This window comes from Callithrix jacchus, chromosome 12, assembly GCF_049354715.1.
Source record: "Callithrix jacchus isolate 240 chromosome 12, calJac240_pri, whole genome shotgun sequence".
Lineage (NCBI taxonomy): Eukaryota > Metazoa > Chordata > Mammalia > Primates > Cebidae > Callithrix > Callithrix jacchus.
Window position 1 is genome coordinate 109,773,589 of NC_133513.1, and position 17,235 is coordinate 109,790,823.

The following is a 17,235-nucleotide window of genomic DNA, read 5'->3' on the forward strand; positions in this document are numbered from 1 at the left end:
AATACTTGAATGAATGGGGGACCATGTGGCTCTCTCACTTCCTGGATGCTTAATCTGTGCCAGGCACCATGTTAAACACATCACATGCATTTGACTCTTCTAAAACCCAATGAGGCAGATACTCAGTATTCACATTTCATATTACAGACGGGGAAACTGTACCTTAAATCACGTCACTTGCTTGAGGTCATAGACTAGTAAGTGGCAAGCCCTCAGATCTCAGCAATCTGACTCCAGAAACCAGCAGGGTTTCCGCAGATGTTGGCTGAATGAATCACTGAATTAATGAATGTGTGCTCAACCACCCACGCTAGTGAAAAACTGAGCCGAGCTTAACTAGCTAGTTGGCTATTGTCTTTCAAATGCTCTAGAATATCATTAATACCTTCAGGGGTCACAATAACCCAAGGCTAAAAAAGGGGTATCTTGACAACATAAGGAGCTTTCTTTGGCTCCGACTTGCCACCACTGGAGAGGTCTACCTCAAGGGGGAGTCCCAAGCACCTCCTTGAATAAGGCTCTCCAAGGTCTCCCTTGTCCAGGCTTCTGTCACCCACGGAGTCATCCACAGGGTTCTCAGTCACTGGCAGAGCCCCTGCTGGGCCACTCCCGGCCACTACCTCTACACGGACTGCAGCCGATTGGCCCCTGCAGCTGCTGTGATGCTTCTGCATCCACTTTGGAGGTGCTGGTGCCACCTCTCCTGCTGGTACAGAAGCCACCAGTGCTGATGTCACCACCACGTGTCACCAACCATAGCCGCCATGTCACTGGAGCCACCAACTCAACCCTGCAGGGGCCAGCATGGTGGTGGGAGGAGTGAAGCCTTTTGTCTGTCTGTTCAAGTCCCACTCAGTTTGTAGGCAGATGGGGGGCAAACTGGGTGTCAAGACATCATGAAGTGCTCGGAACTGCCCCTCTTCTCCAAATAAGCTTCATTCTAGACTCTCTGGGGATTTCCAAGGGAGAGAGGACTTAGTCCCTCAGGTAAACAGATTCCTGAAAAGCCCCACTCATGTTCCCAAGATGTCTCTAAATTCTCTCCATTAGACGGTGGAAGCCAAGGTGTGAACTGCTTTCTGCCGCACCTTTCTCCTGCGGTGTATAGAGATGACCAATTGTGTTCCATTGTTCTGCTACTGGGAAGCTTACAGGCATTTATGGCCCATCTTTTAAAATTCAGCAAGATCTCGTGGTATGCATTTGTGATCCAACCTAACCCTTGACTTTGCCCGAGTTTCTTTTCAGTCCTGTTTCGCAAATGTACTGTTTTCATTATGTTGTTATACATACACCTGAAAGTCCCTTTTGAAATAAGACAGTTGTTCATAAAATAAAAGGAAGAGCTGGAATATGAACTTATGGATACATACTTTCAAAAAAAAGCTCATTTCCAAATGTGATGAGTTTCATTAGCGTTTTTTTCTCTGCAGACTTCAAACATGCTTAGCAGAAGATCTTCACCAAATGACTTGGTAGTTCCAGGTGAAAACAGAACTCTCTTTAAAAGCTTCACTGCATGTGAATTACGGAATGACTGTTCACCTCCTGGCCTGTGGGAGACAGGCATTAAGGACATGGCTGTGAAGCATGGCTGACCCTGGGCAAAGATAGCATTCAGGACCCCAACCATTCCTCCCTCTCCATCTCCTTCAGCCCAGACTCTTTTCTTAAAGGGCACCCAGCTTTCTGCACTGCCCTGGGTGGTCCATAGAGCTGAAGTCACGTTAAGGTTGAAAGCTGTAACTCCATGCATGCTTCCCAGTCAGGGGCCTTGGCAGAACCCCAAAGGCAGGACCACCTATGTCATTTGCTGGGCCCAGCATCAAACAAAAATATAGGACCCTTCATTCAAGGAATTAAGAATTTCGAGATGGTGAAAGCAGAGAGTGAAACCACGCACAAGGCCTTGTGTGACTACACAGGTCACAAGTCTGAGCCAGCCCTGCATGAAGGACACACAAAGGCACACTTTAGAAAATTATTTTTATACACAACCACACATTCTAATTTTTACGGAAAACAATAAATAGTTGCAATAACAACACAGAACATTTCAATGACATTCCATTCTCAGAGAAAAAGCAGCCACCTCAGCTCTGTGATTTGTATTACTCTGGTGCAAAGGTGTGAGAAACAATGTCGTGATTTTTACCATGTTTCCATCCAAGCTTCCACATGCCATCAGAGTGCTGCATTTTTAAGAGAGAAGTTTGGAAGTGGTGATCAGATTGCATATGCCAGACATGGTTTGGTTCATCCCCACCCAAATCTCACCTTGAATCATAATAATCCCCACATGTCAAGGGCAGGGCCAGGTGGAGATGATTCAATCAGGGGGCAGTGTCCCCCAAACTGTTCTCATGGTAGTAAATAAGTCTCACAAGATCTGATGGTTTTATGAAGGGGAGTTGCCCTGCACAAGCTCTCTTTCCTGCCACCATGTAAAAAGTTTCTTTGCTCTTCCTTCATCTTCCGCCGTGATTGTGAGGCCTCCCCAGCCATGTGGACCTGTGAGTCCACTAAACCTCTTTCCTTTATAAATTACCCAGTCTCTGGTATGTCTTTATTACCAGTGTGAGAACAGACTAATACATACCACAGCAAAGCAGGAAGTGGTAAGATAGCCATGGGCATAAGAGCTTCTCAAAGGATGGGTAGGATTCGGCAAGGCCAAGAGGAAGGGTTCTAGGAAGTGGAGCCAAGGAGCAGAGAAAGGAACAAGCAACAGAACTGGTGAGGGGGGCAAGAAGAGGGTCCCCTACCAGGACAGGTGGGGCAGGCTCACCTAGGCCACTGAGTTACTTCAGAAAAATACATAAGCACCCTTTTAGAGTTCTAGAATCTGATTTTAAAATGGGGATTTTGTGCTCATATAGGGTAAAAGTAATGTGACTCAATGTCAAATGGGCATAAATGTATATAAATGACAGACACATGAACTTTTTCCCTCTACAAGCAATAGGGTGAGAATAGAATCCAAAGGATATACATGAGGACTGACTGCTTGAAGTCTCTGAGTGAACTATCATCCAACACTCCAGATCTCACGGCTGCCTCTGAGCTCTAGCAGAGCCTTTTGGGTTTGTGCTAAAGCTGTTCTCAGTGTTGGGTCATCAGTCTTACCCTAAACATACTGCCCAGCACAATCCAGGAGGGCGCTGTGGCCACTGATGGGCCCCCTTGGCAAAGAATGAAACTTGTGTTCACCACCATTAACGAGCTCAGCCTCCACGGACTGAAAGATGAGGAATCACACGAACCAAATAGGACTTGGCATCTTCCTACCTGAGACAACACAGATGGAAAAAAACTCAAGAATACTATTCTAGCCAGGCATCCTCCTCCTCAAATGAGCTTTCTGACTGAAATGTACTATGACAAAACTATTGCTCCTGGCAGAACTTTGAGAACTTAGAGCTTTGTCTTCAGAAACATGTAGGCCAAGATACATGCTGTCGTCTATCCTACAAGGAATATAGATTAACAGAGAATTTAAAGTCCAGGAAACCATGTAACACACAGATATTCCTCCAGACTGCAACTGATGCTTTCTCTGCCTGCCTCTCTTGCTGTCTTCATATGGGAAATAGGTTAATTTATGCAAATGTATATACACATTAATTCACATGCATAAATGTGTATATGTGTATGAATATGTTACCTACGTATATGAAATATGCATATATGGGCTGGTAGCAGTGGCTCACACCTGTAATCCCACCACTTTGAGAGCAAAGGTGGCTGGATTACTCAAGCTGAGGAGTTTGAGACTTTAGCAACATGGCGAAACCCCATCTCTACAAAAAATACAAAAATTAGCCGGGCGTGGTGGTGCATGCTTGTAGTTCCAGCTACTTCGGGGGCTGAGCTGCGAGGATCCCTTGAGCCTAGGGAGGTCAAGGCTGCAATGAGCCGTGATCACACCACTACACTCCAGCATGCAGGACAGAGCAAGACCCTGTCTCAAAAAAATAAATTCATGTATGGATATACCTAAAAATATATACATCTAAGTGCCTATCTAAATATGCATCTATTATATGTATAAGTATATGCATATATATATATATAAAGAGCAAAAGGGGAAGGGAGAGGATATGTGTGTGTATGTGTATATATATATATATATATATATATATATGCATTAATATATACTACAGTACAATTCAATTCCATTTTATTAAACCCAGTTAGCACTTAAGAGTCTCTGCAATGTGTTGGCCCAAGGATAAGCACTAGAACACAAAGTTATGAATGTCACTAACCTCGGGGAGCTGTCTAGAGGAGACACACTGAAGACCAAAATGCCCCTCCTAACAGCATGGTGGCTATTTATAATGGGAGGTAGACGATTTGGTAGTTCTGTATTGATGGTGGCCAATAACATGGGTCAAGTCATGTTGGCTGGGTTCAGGTCCCGGCTCCCCCACTTTGAAACTGTATGACATCGGACATGGAACTTGTGCTGCGGGGTCCTCGTTGGTAAAATAAATGCAGTCACATACTGCATGATGACATATTGGTCAATGACAGACCACATATATGACTGTGGTCCCTTAAGATTATAATACTGTGTCTTTACTATACCTTTTCTATGTTTAGATATACAAGTACTTGCCACTGTGTTAAAACTGCCTACAGCTTCGGTGTAGTAACATGCTGTACAGGTCTGCAGCTTATAAGCAGCAGGTTATCCCGCATATACTAGCTTAGGTGTGTGGTAGGCTATACCATCTAGGTTTGCAGAAGTAAGTACGTTCTATGATGTTCACACAATGGTGAAATTGTTTAATGATGCATTTCTCAGAACATATCCCTGTCATTATGCAATGCGTGACTGTATCTACAATAGTGGCCTCTTCATAGGGTGGCAGGGCTTAAATGATGTAACAAGTGGAAGCACTTACACTTACGAGAACCAAAAGGCACTCAATGGAAGGAAACCATCATTGTTACCAGTATTGTTGTTATTGACAAGAACAGAAGAGAAAAAGTCAATCTAACTTGGGAGGTGTCAGGAGAAGCTTTGTGGAGGCGGTGACATGGAGTTGAATCTTTCTTAATAGCATGTGTTTGGCAGGGGAACAAAAGGAAGAAAAGGCATTCATTCCAAGTGGAAGAAAGGTTTATTCAAAGGCCCTGTGGCATGAAACACCCTAGCATGTCCGGAGGATGGTCAGCAGATCAGCACAACCAGAGTGAGGGTTCAAGGTCAAAGAGAAGCCAGAGCAAGATCTGGAAGGGCCACTAACAAGCCCTTAGCAATGGAATAACAAAATCAAATTGGCCTTTTAGAAGGTTTAGGTAATATTCAACTGAACATAATTTCACCTTTCCGGCGCCACCATCGCAACAATCAGCTGTCGCAAATACTACTGGAGTGTGTTAATGCCACAAAACAGGAAACCTGTAATTCACACGTTCTTTCTTCTGTTCACAAGTCTTCAGAAGGTTTTAGTTTTAGTTTTAGTGACTAACTGGCTTATTTTTCCACAACGATTTAGTTGCCAAGGAAGGTTTTCTTTACCACTAATCTCCTCCAGAATGACTTCAAAATACTCACCTTCCTAACCTCAAGGAAAATCTTAAGTGGTCACTTTTTAGCACTCAGAAGGGCCACACGACAACTGTTCACCCTCAAAGTGCACAAACAGCAACGGCAGCTTTGCAGATGAGGACTCTGAGTCGGAGCGGGGTATGGGAGGCATAGACAAGATAAGGGTTAGAACTGGAACGAAAAGAGAAATGAGAGCTCAGAATAAAAGCAGTGTGAGTAAACAACAGTCTACAGCAGCAGCAAGAAAGACTGAGAAGGTCACCAAAGAAGAGGAAAAAGAGCGTGTGATATGGTCTGAAAGGGACAGACAAAACAGAACAGGAAAAAAATGCAAAGGGTCTTTTAAAGGAAGTCAGTGGCAGAAAACTTGGGACAGCCAACTAAACTGTTTTGAATACCTCTTGATCAATATGCTCACTCAACATTCAGGAGGTCAGCCTATTGGTCAATTCTATTAATTCTCTTTTTCAAATATGTCCTGGGCACCTTCCATGCCAGGTGCTGAAGATTCAGAGCTGAATTGGTTTCCAGTCTGTCTTCACTCAGTACCTCACCTGCTATCGGGCCGAAAAAATAACGTGATGCACAGAACAGTGCATGGTCTCCAACCATCAAGAACTCATGCCAGCAGGGAGAGAATTCACTGCTATGGAGGACCTGATATCTGCCAGGAATTGTCCTAGGCATATTTATTTATGCCGTCCTGCTTGATCCAACCTTCCTTTGATAAAATCAACAGGCATCGACAATCTGTTTTTCTGGCCCCCATTTTCACTGTTCCATATTAAAAAGCACAGAGGCAGCAGGTGGGAAAGAGGTCATCAGACAAGGAAAGGATGCTGAAAAACCAGTTTCAGATGCCCTTTGTTTTAGACACCCTCATTTCCAGAACCGTCACCTAAGGATTGGGTCTGAGATTTCCTTAAAACAAACATTGCTTTTTCCAGTTCACATTTTCCCTTTAGTTTAACGTAACATTGGCCCCAAATGCCCATGGATTAATTCTGTCATTCCTTGGCTAACAGGCCCATAACATGTTCCGTCTGTTCACGTGCGTTTGTGTGTGCTCAAGTGCTGGTGTGTCCAATTCAGACACAACTAGGGAGTGCCGTCATCCCTGCGGGATCTGCCAGTTCGTCAAATCCAAAACCTGGACACAGATGTCCTGTCATTGCCACAGGACTGCTTCTTTGTGTGGTAGCTGCTGCAGCCTGGGGGTGGTGAGAATTAATGGTATTTTGCTTAAGTTGTAAAAAACAAAACAAAACAAAAAACAAGATAATCATGTCAACCCATAATATGGAACTGTAACTTAGCAAGCATTTTACGGTCAACTGGGAAATTCAAAGAACATAATAGAAAGAGTTAAAGCAAGCATGAAAGAGAGCGAAATCTCAACCACTCTTTGTTTCGCAGATAATAATTTTTCTCTTGAAAAACCAAATCAATAAATTTATTTATTGAGCAACTACTATGTGAGAGGTACTGTCTGTCCCACTGACTATTACAGGATTTGCTTTCACAATGTCTTTTATTTTTTCCAGTATTTAAAGCATTGATCAGGATGCTTTCAGTTTTCTCCTTAAGCAATTTTATTATTATGAATGTCTTCAGAAGTTTAACACTTTCAGGGCTACACAGTTTTCTGGGGTTTTTTGTTTTGTTTTGTTTTCTTCCTACTATTGTTTTTCACCTAAAGCATTCCCTTTCTTTTTCTACTCTCCGATAAAAATCCAGCATCTGGGGTCTGAGACCACTTGAAACGTCTGGGCTGGGGATTGCTAATGGCCTCCCAGAGATAACCCAAATTGCTGATTTAGCAAAGCCCATTCTTGACCTTGACACAAGACAAGACAGGCAAAGGGGAAGGACTTGGGAGGCAGCAGCAAAAGAAAAAGGATCATAGAAGCGCTCAGATGTCACCATGCCCCTCCCCCATTCAGCAAACACCTGGCTGAGTTGGAAAACATGACCAGCTCAACCTTCCCATTGGCTCCAATTGAAGCTGTCAGTTCTTGGCTTGTCACTGGTTGCACTGGGAGCCCCCAGGCAGCCACAAGAGCCCTAATTAGGCAGAAATGACACTTCTACAACTGACCTGCCAGGACCTTTGGCAAACCATTTAACATCATTAGTTAACATGTTTTAAAAGTGTGAATGTAAATGAACAGCCAGTGGCTTTCAATGGAGTTTGTCGGTGGCATCTCCCCCTCCCTTTCTCAGTCTTTCTCTTTTTACATGAATAGCCCGCTTGTTTTCTCCAGAATTGGAGGGAGGCACCGAAGGAGAAGGAAGAGGACCAGTCCTCTGAGAGGACAGACATGTTAAAGCAAAAACAAGCCCAGAAGAGCGAGAGGCCATCTCTTCCTGCCTTTGTATGGGCCCTCACAGAGCCAATCTCCCAGGGCCACCAGAGCAGGGCAGGAAGACAGCGTGAGGCCGGCAGGCTAGACGGATGCTAGGTCCACGACCTGTGCATGTGAGTGTGGCCAGGGACAATTCTAGGCTTTGGATAGTGGGGAACAAGCGTGTTTTCTGACTCAAGGGTGCCTCTGAAATTCTCTCAAACCTCTTCCCACTTGTTAGTATTTTGAACAATCAGGTTTTGCAGCAGTGGTCTGGCAAACATCTTACACATGCAGAAGTTTAAACGTCCCAGTTCTATATGCACCTAGTCCCTCTCCACAGGAATGAGGCTCTAGGGTCATGAATTCAGATGCCAGTTTGATACTTACACACATGAGTTCATTTCCTACCTGAAGCGGCTATTTCCCATCTTGAATCACACTTCATTTTGTTCTTTGCTTTACACCCACAGAATCCGTACACGCCAACACTCTCCATCTGTAGGAGGGGGGAAAAGAGTTGCACTGTGAAAATGTCGCTTTGTTTCCACGTTGCTCTTAAGTCGCGCACCCGTGCTGGTTGACAGTTTGAAGAGGCAGCACCCGGCAGGAGGGAAGCAAAGATTTAGGTGGGCGCAGAGGAGCTGGGTCCCTGGCAGGCCTGTGCACTTACCACCTACTTGTTGTGTAGCCTTGGGCAAGGTGCTTAGCCCTGAGTCTCAGATGTTTTCATCTGCAAGACAGAGATAATGCCTTACTACATCAAGTAAGAAAAAAAATAGATGGAAAGTCACAAAAACCGGGAAGCGTTGTGTGCACAGAAGGAATCCTGGAGAGACCAGAGCTGCCAAAACTGAGGAACCAGGCCGGTTCTCTCTCCATTTACCCTGGAGAGATGACACTGAGAATCTGCCCTCTGGTTCTCCAAGGCACACTTGATAAGGCTAACATACCACCAGCCCATCCCAGGGCACTCCCTGTCCTCTCCCTGCATGCCTATTTATTCTTAAAAGGACTGTAGATATTACAAAGACAAGCACTGGGTGCAAAACAAATTCCGAAAACCCACAGCTCTATTAGCTATTCATTCCCTCTGCTGGGTCCTAAACAGTACAAGGAAGAAAGCGTGTCTTGTCCATCTGTGGATTTCTGGAAGTCCTGCGAACACTGGTGGATACACAGTACATGTTTACTAGTTGGAATGCAAGAATTCAGCTTCCACACATGTGCTGAGTGCAGTCAGGAGTGCGTGCTTTACAAAAGTAGCACAGATCCTAAATTTGGAGAGCTTTACTCCTCTCTGAATTAAAGATGAGTAAAATCAGGCAGGCGGTGTGTGGTGGAGAATGCCTGTGAGTGGTCACGAGAGAGGATCAAAAGAAAACAATCTTAGTTTGGGGCAGAAAGAGAGTGAAAGTGCTGGAAAGCATCCTTAATAACAGTAAATGGGGAAAGGGAAAACGGCTCATCGTGATGGGGCATTTAGTGCTTTTAAGCTAAATACCTCAGCATATTAAGCAAATAGAGAAAAGCCAGCTAGAAGATGTCAGCAAATTGAACCGAACAGTGCTCAGAAAGCCCATAGGAGGTGTCTGTTTTTGACCCCTTTTCCCATCACATGCCTGGGCCCAGGCTGCTTGTTTAGTGTTGCCTCTCCTCTCCAGCTGCGGAGCTTATTGAAAAGCTCTTGCTCCCTGCCTGGTTTTGGCACATTTTCTGCAGGTGCCTCCTACTGTGGCCACAATGGGCTGCTAGGGAGGTTTAGACCTGTCAACAGCTACAGGGGAGGGGGTGGCAGTGGTGGAGGGAGCACAGTCATTGTCTTAAAGGGCCAGTGACATTGTATGCCGCCACGAAGCCTGCAGCACTGGCACCTGCTAATGAGATGAACCCTTTCTCCCACTCTCTTTCTCTCTTTAATGATTTAACTAGATCGCTTTGGTTCCTTTCTGGAAGGGGAATTGCTCCATTGATCATATAAAGTAATTGCCTGTAAAACATTGCTCTGCAACACCTACTACTTCCCTGGCTGAAAATGTCACAGCAATTGAAAAGCTCTTAGCCCCGTTCAAGAATGAGGCTGCAGAAGAGAACGGTCTTTGCATACATCCCCAAGTATTTGTGTGTTCCTGGAGTTACAAATTTTTGGTGTGACTGGTTGATTTTTAAGACAGAGAATTTTTTCCCTGCTGTATGGCATGATTTTTGTGTGAGACTGTGGTAAACTAAACACACACACACAAGTCCCTCCACCCTAAAATTAGATCTATTCATTCAGAGAAAGAAATTCTCCTCTTCATCACCCATGCCATTCTTCTCTGAGAGGCCATGAGGTTGGAGGAACACCCATACAGGTCCAGTGTAATTTGGGAAAGGGTCTTCGTCTCTCCTTACAGAAATAGACAGCATCTTTAGGAGGAAGCAGGGGCCTTGGTTTGGGAAGGAGGAATTGATGCCTTAATTGTTTAAGATTTGCTGATTTTTCAGACCTGTCACTTGGCGGCGGCAGTGACACACTGTGGGAACGGGGACCACACACTTAAGGAGTTTTCATAAATAGCTTTATTAAATAGTCACTGCCACACCAATGTGAAGGAGTAATTCACCTGGGGATAAATCACTTTGTAACAGGCACAAACCTGCCAACAAAATAAAAAACGCTTAGTGATGGTTTCATTTTTCTCCAACAGGTGAAAGCGTAAGTTTATACCTAAATCAGAGAGAGACCTTTTTCAACTGAGTTGGTGGAAAGGGCCACTTGCGACATGCCATGCTGCCCGCTACCAATCTGGAACAAAGCTCAGGTGAATCACCTGTCATCAGGATAAGCTGCGAATATGCTTCTTCTAGCTGATGAAGGAAAGGCAGCAGACATGCCTATTATCACACTTTTATAAAAAGGCAAAAACATCTGCCCACTTACAAACAAAGAGCACAGAGAACTGAGCTATAGAAAAAAAAGACCGTGTATGATGATAAATCTGAAAAAGCCATTGAACTTTGCGCGGCTAAATCCTCTGAAAGGTCATGGTACAACTTCCATAGCTGCACTTACGTGCAGTTTTTTTCTTAGAATTTTGAGACTGGGGATTTTAGATTTTAAAGTCTTTTAATACTATCAGAATATAAATGATATCAAGCTAGAGCAATAACACATACTATATCAAAATATACTGTATGTAATAAAAGGTATTTTCCTACATATAATAAAAGGTATTTTTTATCTGCCTATTTAGTAAAAAGAATGCAAAAAATATTCTTTAAATCTAAGCCCATTAAATAAACTGATTCCTGAATACCAAGATTTATGCTGACAGCCTTTTAACCTGGAATTTGAATTGTTTCTATTTGCTCATACTAACAGGTTTTTTAAATTTGTAAAACGACACATATAGATGTTTAATTTGATAATTAATACAGAACTAAATAAAATATGAAACTAATAACCCCAAAAGTTCTGCTTGGCTCTGAGTCCCTTAAATAAAAACAAAGATTTATATACTGTCATGGGAAATGGATAGTAAGTGTAAACTACTTCACATGACAATTTCTAGTAGCTTTGCCTATTTGATCGATGGTCAAGGCAGAGGAAAGTGGGTTGAATCAAGCCCATGCATAGAGGCTGGACACAGAAACCCCATTTGTACAGAGCAGCAGAGCCAGCCAGGGTGTGGTGGAAGGGCCGGGGGGTGGCATTCTGCATGGGAGGGAGGCAGGGGTGGCTAGCCTACTGCTGGTCCTCAGGCCAAGTGTCCGCTGCATGAACTCCCAGAGTGACAGTGTGCGTGGACAGTTTTAACACCGTTTCACCATATTTCTGGAGGGGGGAAAAACAGAACATTTGAAGTGGAGAAAAAAAACAAACACACACATCATCAGTGGAATGAATGTCAAATCTGACAGCAACCGTGGGACTGGTTTCACTTCCAAGTGTGCCCCTTTTCGGTTTATTTGTACATGACGCAAGAGGTCTGCCTAGAATTCCAAAGTTCAAAGCCAACAAAATCATGCTTTACATCTTATTCCTCACGTGGATCTCCATAGCACATTTTAAACCATCTGACTTCACAAGGTACAATTTAACCTTCAGTTAAGTTTGTTTCAACTTCATACAAAAGAAGGTTTGTAAAGATGCTGGGGTTTGCATTAAAAAAAAAAAAAGACTGCGTTTTCTAAAATGTTGCCTTATTCTTCTGTCAAGGCACAGCTGGTTAAATGTAGAGAGAGATGAGAATTATAACCTGAGCTAATATGTGATTTTTCTGAGTGGCAACTGCTAAATTCTTCATAATTCATATTTGCCAACTTATTTATGTAGTGAGAGCCACACACACTTCAACCTGAGCACCTTAGGTACTTAGAAAATCCATGTGTTTTCCTTTGTCACCAATATGTATTTCATCCACTAAAAGTTAACATACAGATATGTAAAGGTCCTTAATACTTTAATAAAAGGCTAACAGTCAGGCTAGCGGGTAACAGGACTTGCTGAAATGTTTGTTTTCAGTACATAAGGTGAACATACTTTCCAGTTGGAAAATGACATCAATCTGAACCTTATTTTATAGCTCTTGAATACAGAACTACTGGCTAAGGGAAGAAACAAAGATTTTACTATTTTATGCCTTTGTGAAATACACAAGATCATTCTAAAGGAATATTTTGACTGCAGTGTTTCGGATCAGGTCAGATGTTACCGAAGCTATATGAGCACAGACCTCACTCCCTTCCCCCACGAACAGCCTTGCTCTATTTTGCTGTTTCCCACTTTTCTTAGAATTTCCTAATTTTCTTAGAATTACATGCTGCAAAGTTCCCTTTCAAAAGTCACAAAGTACTAAGTAGCCAAAGGAGTCTTCCCATACCCTTGTTTTTCTCAGTTTGACAGGGATCACAGTTCCATTCCTCCAATAATATCCATCCAAAGTTACAGCTTATTTAAAAATATCCCATTGAAATAGATGCACTTTAGTAATCAACACAAGTATGACTGATTCCAAAGGACTTCATAGATGCCTTGTAAAAAAAGATGCTAAAATCTCACCTACACATTTTATCAAAAGTAGATGAGAAAGGATAGCATGATGTGAATAATCTTAAAGTCTCCATTTGGAAGCAAGGTGGGTCGATCATAAACCTAGTAATCATATGATCATAAACATAGTAATTGCATGATCATAAACATAGTAATCACATGGACTGATCCTGATGTGGCAGCTACGCCTTAACCCAAGAGGGTACAGACATGTGTGCAACATTTGATGTACCTGCCAGGGTCTAGTTTTGTGCCAAGAGGTTAGTGCTTTTTTTTCTTTTCTTTTTTTTTTTTTAAATTATTGGGGCTTGAAAGAATGTGAAAAGTCCAAGGCATGCTCCTAGTAGGACTCAAGACAGCATACATACAGACTGGAAAACCAGCTCTTTTTAGTTAAAAACAAAACACACAGTGATTTTTTTTCTCATATAATATTTGGAGATAAAGTCTCTTGCAAACATAAATTAAAGAGAGTTCCTGTTTTGAGTTCATTTTGATTGCATATCCTGTTTTGCAGATTTATAATTATCTCTGAGAAAGACAACTAATTTTCCAGCATTTGGTTTATAAGATGTATACAAAAAACTACTAAATGAACAGATAATTTTCTCTTGCAAATATTAATTTCTTGGTTCAGAATTTTAAGTGGCTGTACTTTCAGTAAAGTAATAAATGATACACAGAACAACATTCATTCTAAAGCTTATAAATTGATAAATACACATTTTATTTATTTCAAATATCATTCTTTAAGAGCCTTTTGTTCTTACCCTATGAAACACAGTCTTTGATTTTGTATTTGATTCTGTATTCTCAAAATCAGCACAAGAACTGTATTTTTCCTGTCAGCTTAGCTATAAAGAAAAGAAAGTATTTATGATTAGGCAACGGAAGTCCAGTCAGACCCACAGTTAATAGGAATCTCAACAAGTGTTGGCTGAGAATCATTTTACATCAAAAAGAAATGTGGCACTAGTTCCCTCAAACAGAAACTCTGCTTTTAAAATGTTAGACACAGAAAAATGTTTTAGGAAGTACAGAGATCTAAGGTTAACTCAAATGGAATTCCTACCTTCTGAGTGTGTTTCACTATCTTCTCCCATTTTCAAGTTTCCCTAAAGTTTGTAAGACTAGAATGCAAACATATGGTTGTGAGCTTTGTGAGGATGACTACCTTGGATCACTCAGCACATTTTAAGTCAATCAGTTGGTCACAGATCAACTCCAATTTTCACAACAGTCTAACAGTAGCTGCTGAACAAATGCGGCTCCCTCAGGATGCTCTGATACATCCCGTAAGGGCAGTGGAACAGACTGAAGCCTGGGTTACTCATGCTGCTTCCCTTGGCCAGATCTCTAAGCACACAAAAAGAAATGGGGCTGAGGGCAGGCACCCAGATACTTCTAATCCAAACCACACTTTTGCCTCAGTTATTTATTTCACGGGAAAGTACCTTCACACAACATTCTCCTAATACACACAACTCTTTATTCCATTCTGAGTACAACTGTGTGTCAGATTCTCTTGCACTTCCCTGGTCTTTCCTATCCCCCAACTGTAGCAGTTAAAATTGTAGCTCAGGCCAAAACCAAACATCAATAATAACACAGTAAAAGCATTTCCACTTTAGAAACAATATTTTAGACTTTTATCTTTACTAAACTTTAAGTATTAATGGAAACATTTTTCTGAGAAATAGATGCTGATCATCAGCAGTTTTATTTCTGTAACCTCTACCTACAGTGTTGAATGCACAATCATAAAATAATCATGTTATTTAATTAAAAACAGGATTAATCATGCATTATTCCTTGTCAGCATTCAACACAATTCAACATATTTTTTAACATCTGGTACAGAAATTTAATCTAACACATTAGAGATTCATTCACATATATCACCTGAAATAATTTTGGAAGTACATAGGGCTTCATTTATAATAATTTAGAGATGTTTGTCATATACAAAAGAGATCCAGTTAAATTAATACTAGTAAATTTGCCTAAAATAATTTTGTTTGCTGAAAAAGTACTGAGAATTTACTCCTCTAAAATACAGTTTTTTGAAAAACAATTCTCATTCTGCATTTGTGACTGCTATTTTTCTTATCACTCAAAAAGCTGTAGTTCTAAAACTTCTCAGGAAAAAATAGCTGCCAACTCTAAAAGACAACATCATGGCAGAAAAAGAGAAAACAACATCATAATGAAAAAAATTCTACATTTTGCCAATAATTAATCTAAAATCAAGTCCTAAGTTGACAACTCAATTTTTTAAATTCCCCAAATAATTTTTGAAAGTTTAACATTACCATAAGATTCATAACCAGGCCTGTAGAAATTGTGCTATGAGGCAGGAGCGGTCTTTTGATTTTGCTAATAAGAAACAGATAATTCCTCTTAAGCAGATTAACTTAGAGTACATTTTCAAGGAAGTTAAAATCCCCTTCAATCAGGTTCTCAAGTTTAATTACAACAGTCAAACAATGTATTAACACTCATTCAAGTGCAGCAACAAAACGGGCACAGAACTCTCAAGGCCCGGAAACAAACCCAATCGATATTTACAAGAGTCACAGAGAATACATTTTCTTTTTTTGGCCATAACTTGATAAAACATCTAACTGGTCCTCTTAATTGGGATTCTTCCTCTCTCTTCTTTGCTGCCCCCTATGTGGAAAATACACTTAACATCTTCTTCACTCACAATACGTACAATCATACTATTTATTTTGCTATTTTTATATTAATAAAAGAAGTACAAATAAGAAAACCTGGCCTTTTGAAGGTATTTTATTTGTATTCCTTTTGTTTTATTAGCCCTGTAATTATGTTACAAAAATAACTTTAAGTTGTAGCTTCTATAAAGTTAAAAAATTATCTATTTAAGGCCAGGTATGGCGTCTCATGCCTGTAATCCCAGCACTTTGGGAGTCCGAGGCAGGTGGATTGTGTGAACTCAGGAGTTTGAGAAGAGCCTGGGAAACATGGTGAAACACCGCCTCTACTAAAATACAAAAGAAATTAGCCGGGCTTGGTGGCGTGCACCTGTAGTCCCAGTTACTTGGGAGGTTGAGGCAGAAGAATTGTTTGAACCCAGGAGACGGAGGTTGCAGTGAGCCCAGATCACGCCACTGCACTCCAGTGCACTCTGCGATCACTGCACTCTGCGATAAAGCAAGACTCTGTCTCTACTAAAATAAATAAGTCAATCTATTTAAAAATGGCAAAGTTTCTTTTGCTCCATCTTTTCCTTTACTCTTTACTGTCTGAAGTCACTGAATAATTGCCCTACTTCCAGTTTCATTCTGCCCATCTAGAAATTGTGTGTATTCTGAAAAATACTAATTAAACTGCCAGCAGTGGCATCTCCAACAGTATCTTTTGGTCTTCGGTGTCAAAGGACTTTGAACAAATGACCGGAAGGCTGAATCTAAAACAGCCTTTGACAGGATGCCAGCTTTGAACACTCACATTAACTACGGCTCCAGCTTTCTGCTTTATTTGGGAAGCAAGAGAGAAACACATCAACTTTACAATTTTCCACAAATGCTAAAGGCTAAAATAAAAGTGATAGATTACCAGGAGGCGTAATCACCTCAAAAGGTCACTGATACTGTTTTTAAAATGGGGTTCCCTTTTATTCAATTCAGTCTGGATTCCAGTACAAGCTAAATAAGGGTTTTCAGACAAATATTCCAAAACTGCTAAAATACTACATTTTCCTTTTCCTTCATGTCCTTGATCACACCACCACCAGTCACTATGTGTTAGCCACAGCAGAAAGAATTTGACATGGATTTTAAAATTACATCTCCTAGCAATCCTAGGAAATTGAAAATATTAGTGCAGAAATGGGCTCAGAAAGGTCAAATAATTTGTAAAATTGTCACACAACTGGGAACTGGAAGAACCAGGATTTGAACTCATGAACTCTGATTTCCTAGGCCTTGCTGGCTTCCTCCATCAATAAATCATTCCTGGGGGAAGCCTTCGTTATTCTCTTTCTGACCTGATCCATGGAGAAATCTTTTGGAGCAGTGGTTTGCAACCTTGGCTGCAGATTAATACCATGTATTTAAAAATATATACGTGCATGGGCCCCACCCTCTGGAGATTCCAATTTAATAGGTCTGGAATAGGACCCAATCATCAGTAACATGCAATACTGTAGCAATGAATAAAATAAACAATCTCTTCATGGTGCTTAAATTCCAATAGTGCTTAGATTCTAGTAGAAGCCAATAGAATCTCCTGGTGATTCTAATATGTGGCTCAGACTGAGAACCAATGAT

General features: G+C 41.4%; 1 protein-coding gene across 4 annotated transcripts in view; it reads right to left on the bottom strand.

Moving 5' to 3' along the window:
• Positions 1 to 17,235, bottom strand: part of HSPA12A (heat shock protein family A (Hsp70) member 12A) — a 183,374-nt gene that overhangs the window by 159,581 nt on the left and 6,558 nt on the right. For 3 of the 4 annotated variants that reach the window (XM_035269214.3, XM_078346604.1, XM_002756622.7), the window contains exon 2: positions 8,317 to 8,404. In XM_035269214.3, the coding sequence (XP_035125105.1) occupies positions 8,317 to 8,404 (88 nt within the window). Of the gene's footprint in view, positions 1 to 8,316; positions 8,405 to 8,578; positions 8,821 to 17,235 lie in introns of those variants that run through there. The other variant, XM_078346603.1, reaches the window with a different exon arrangement.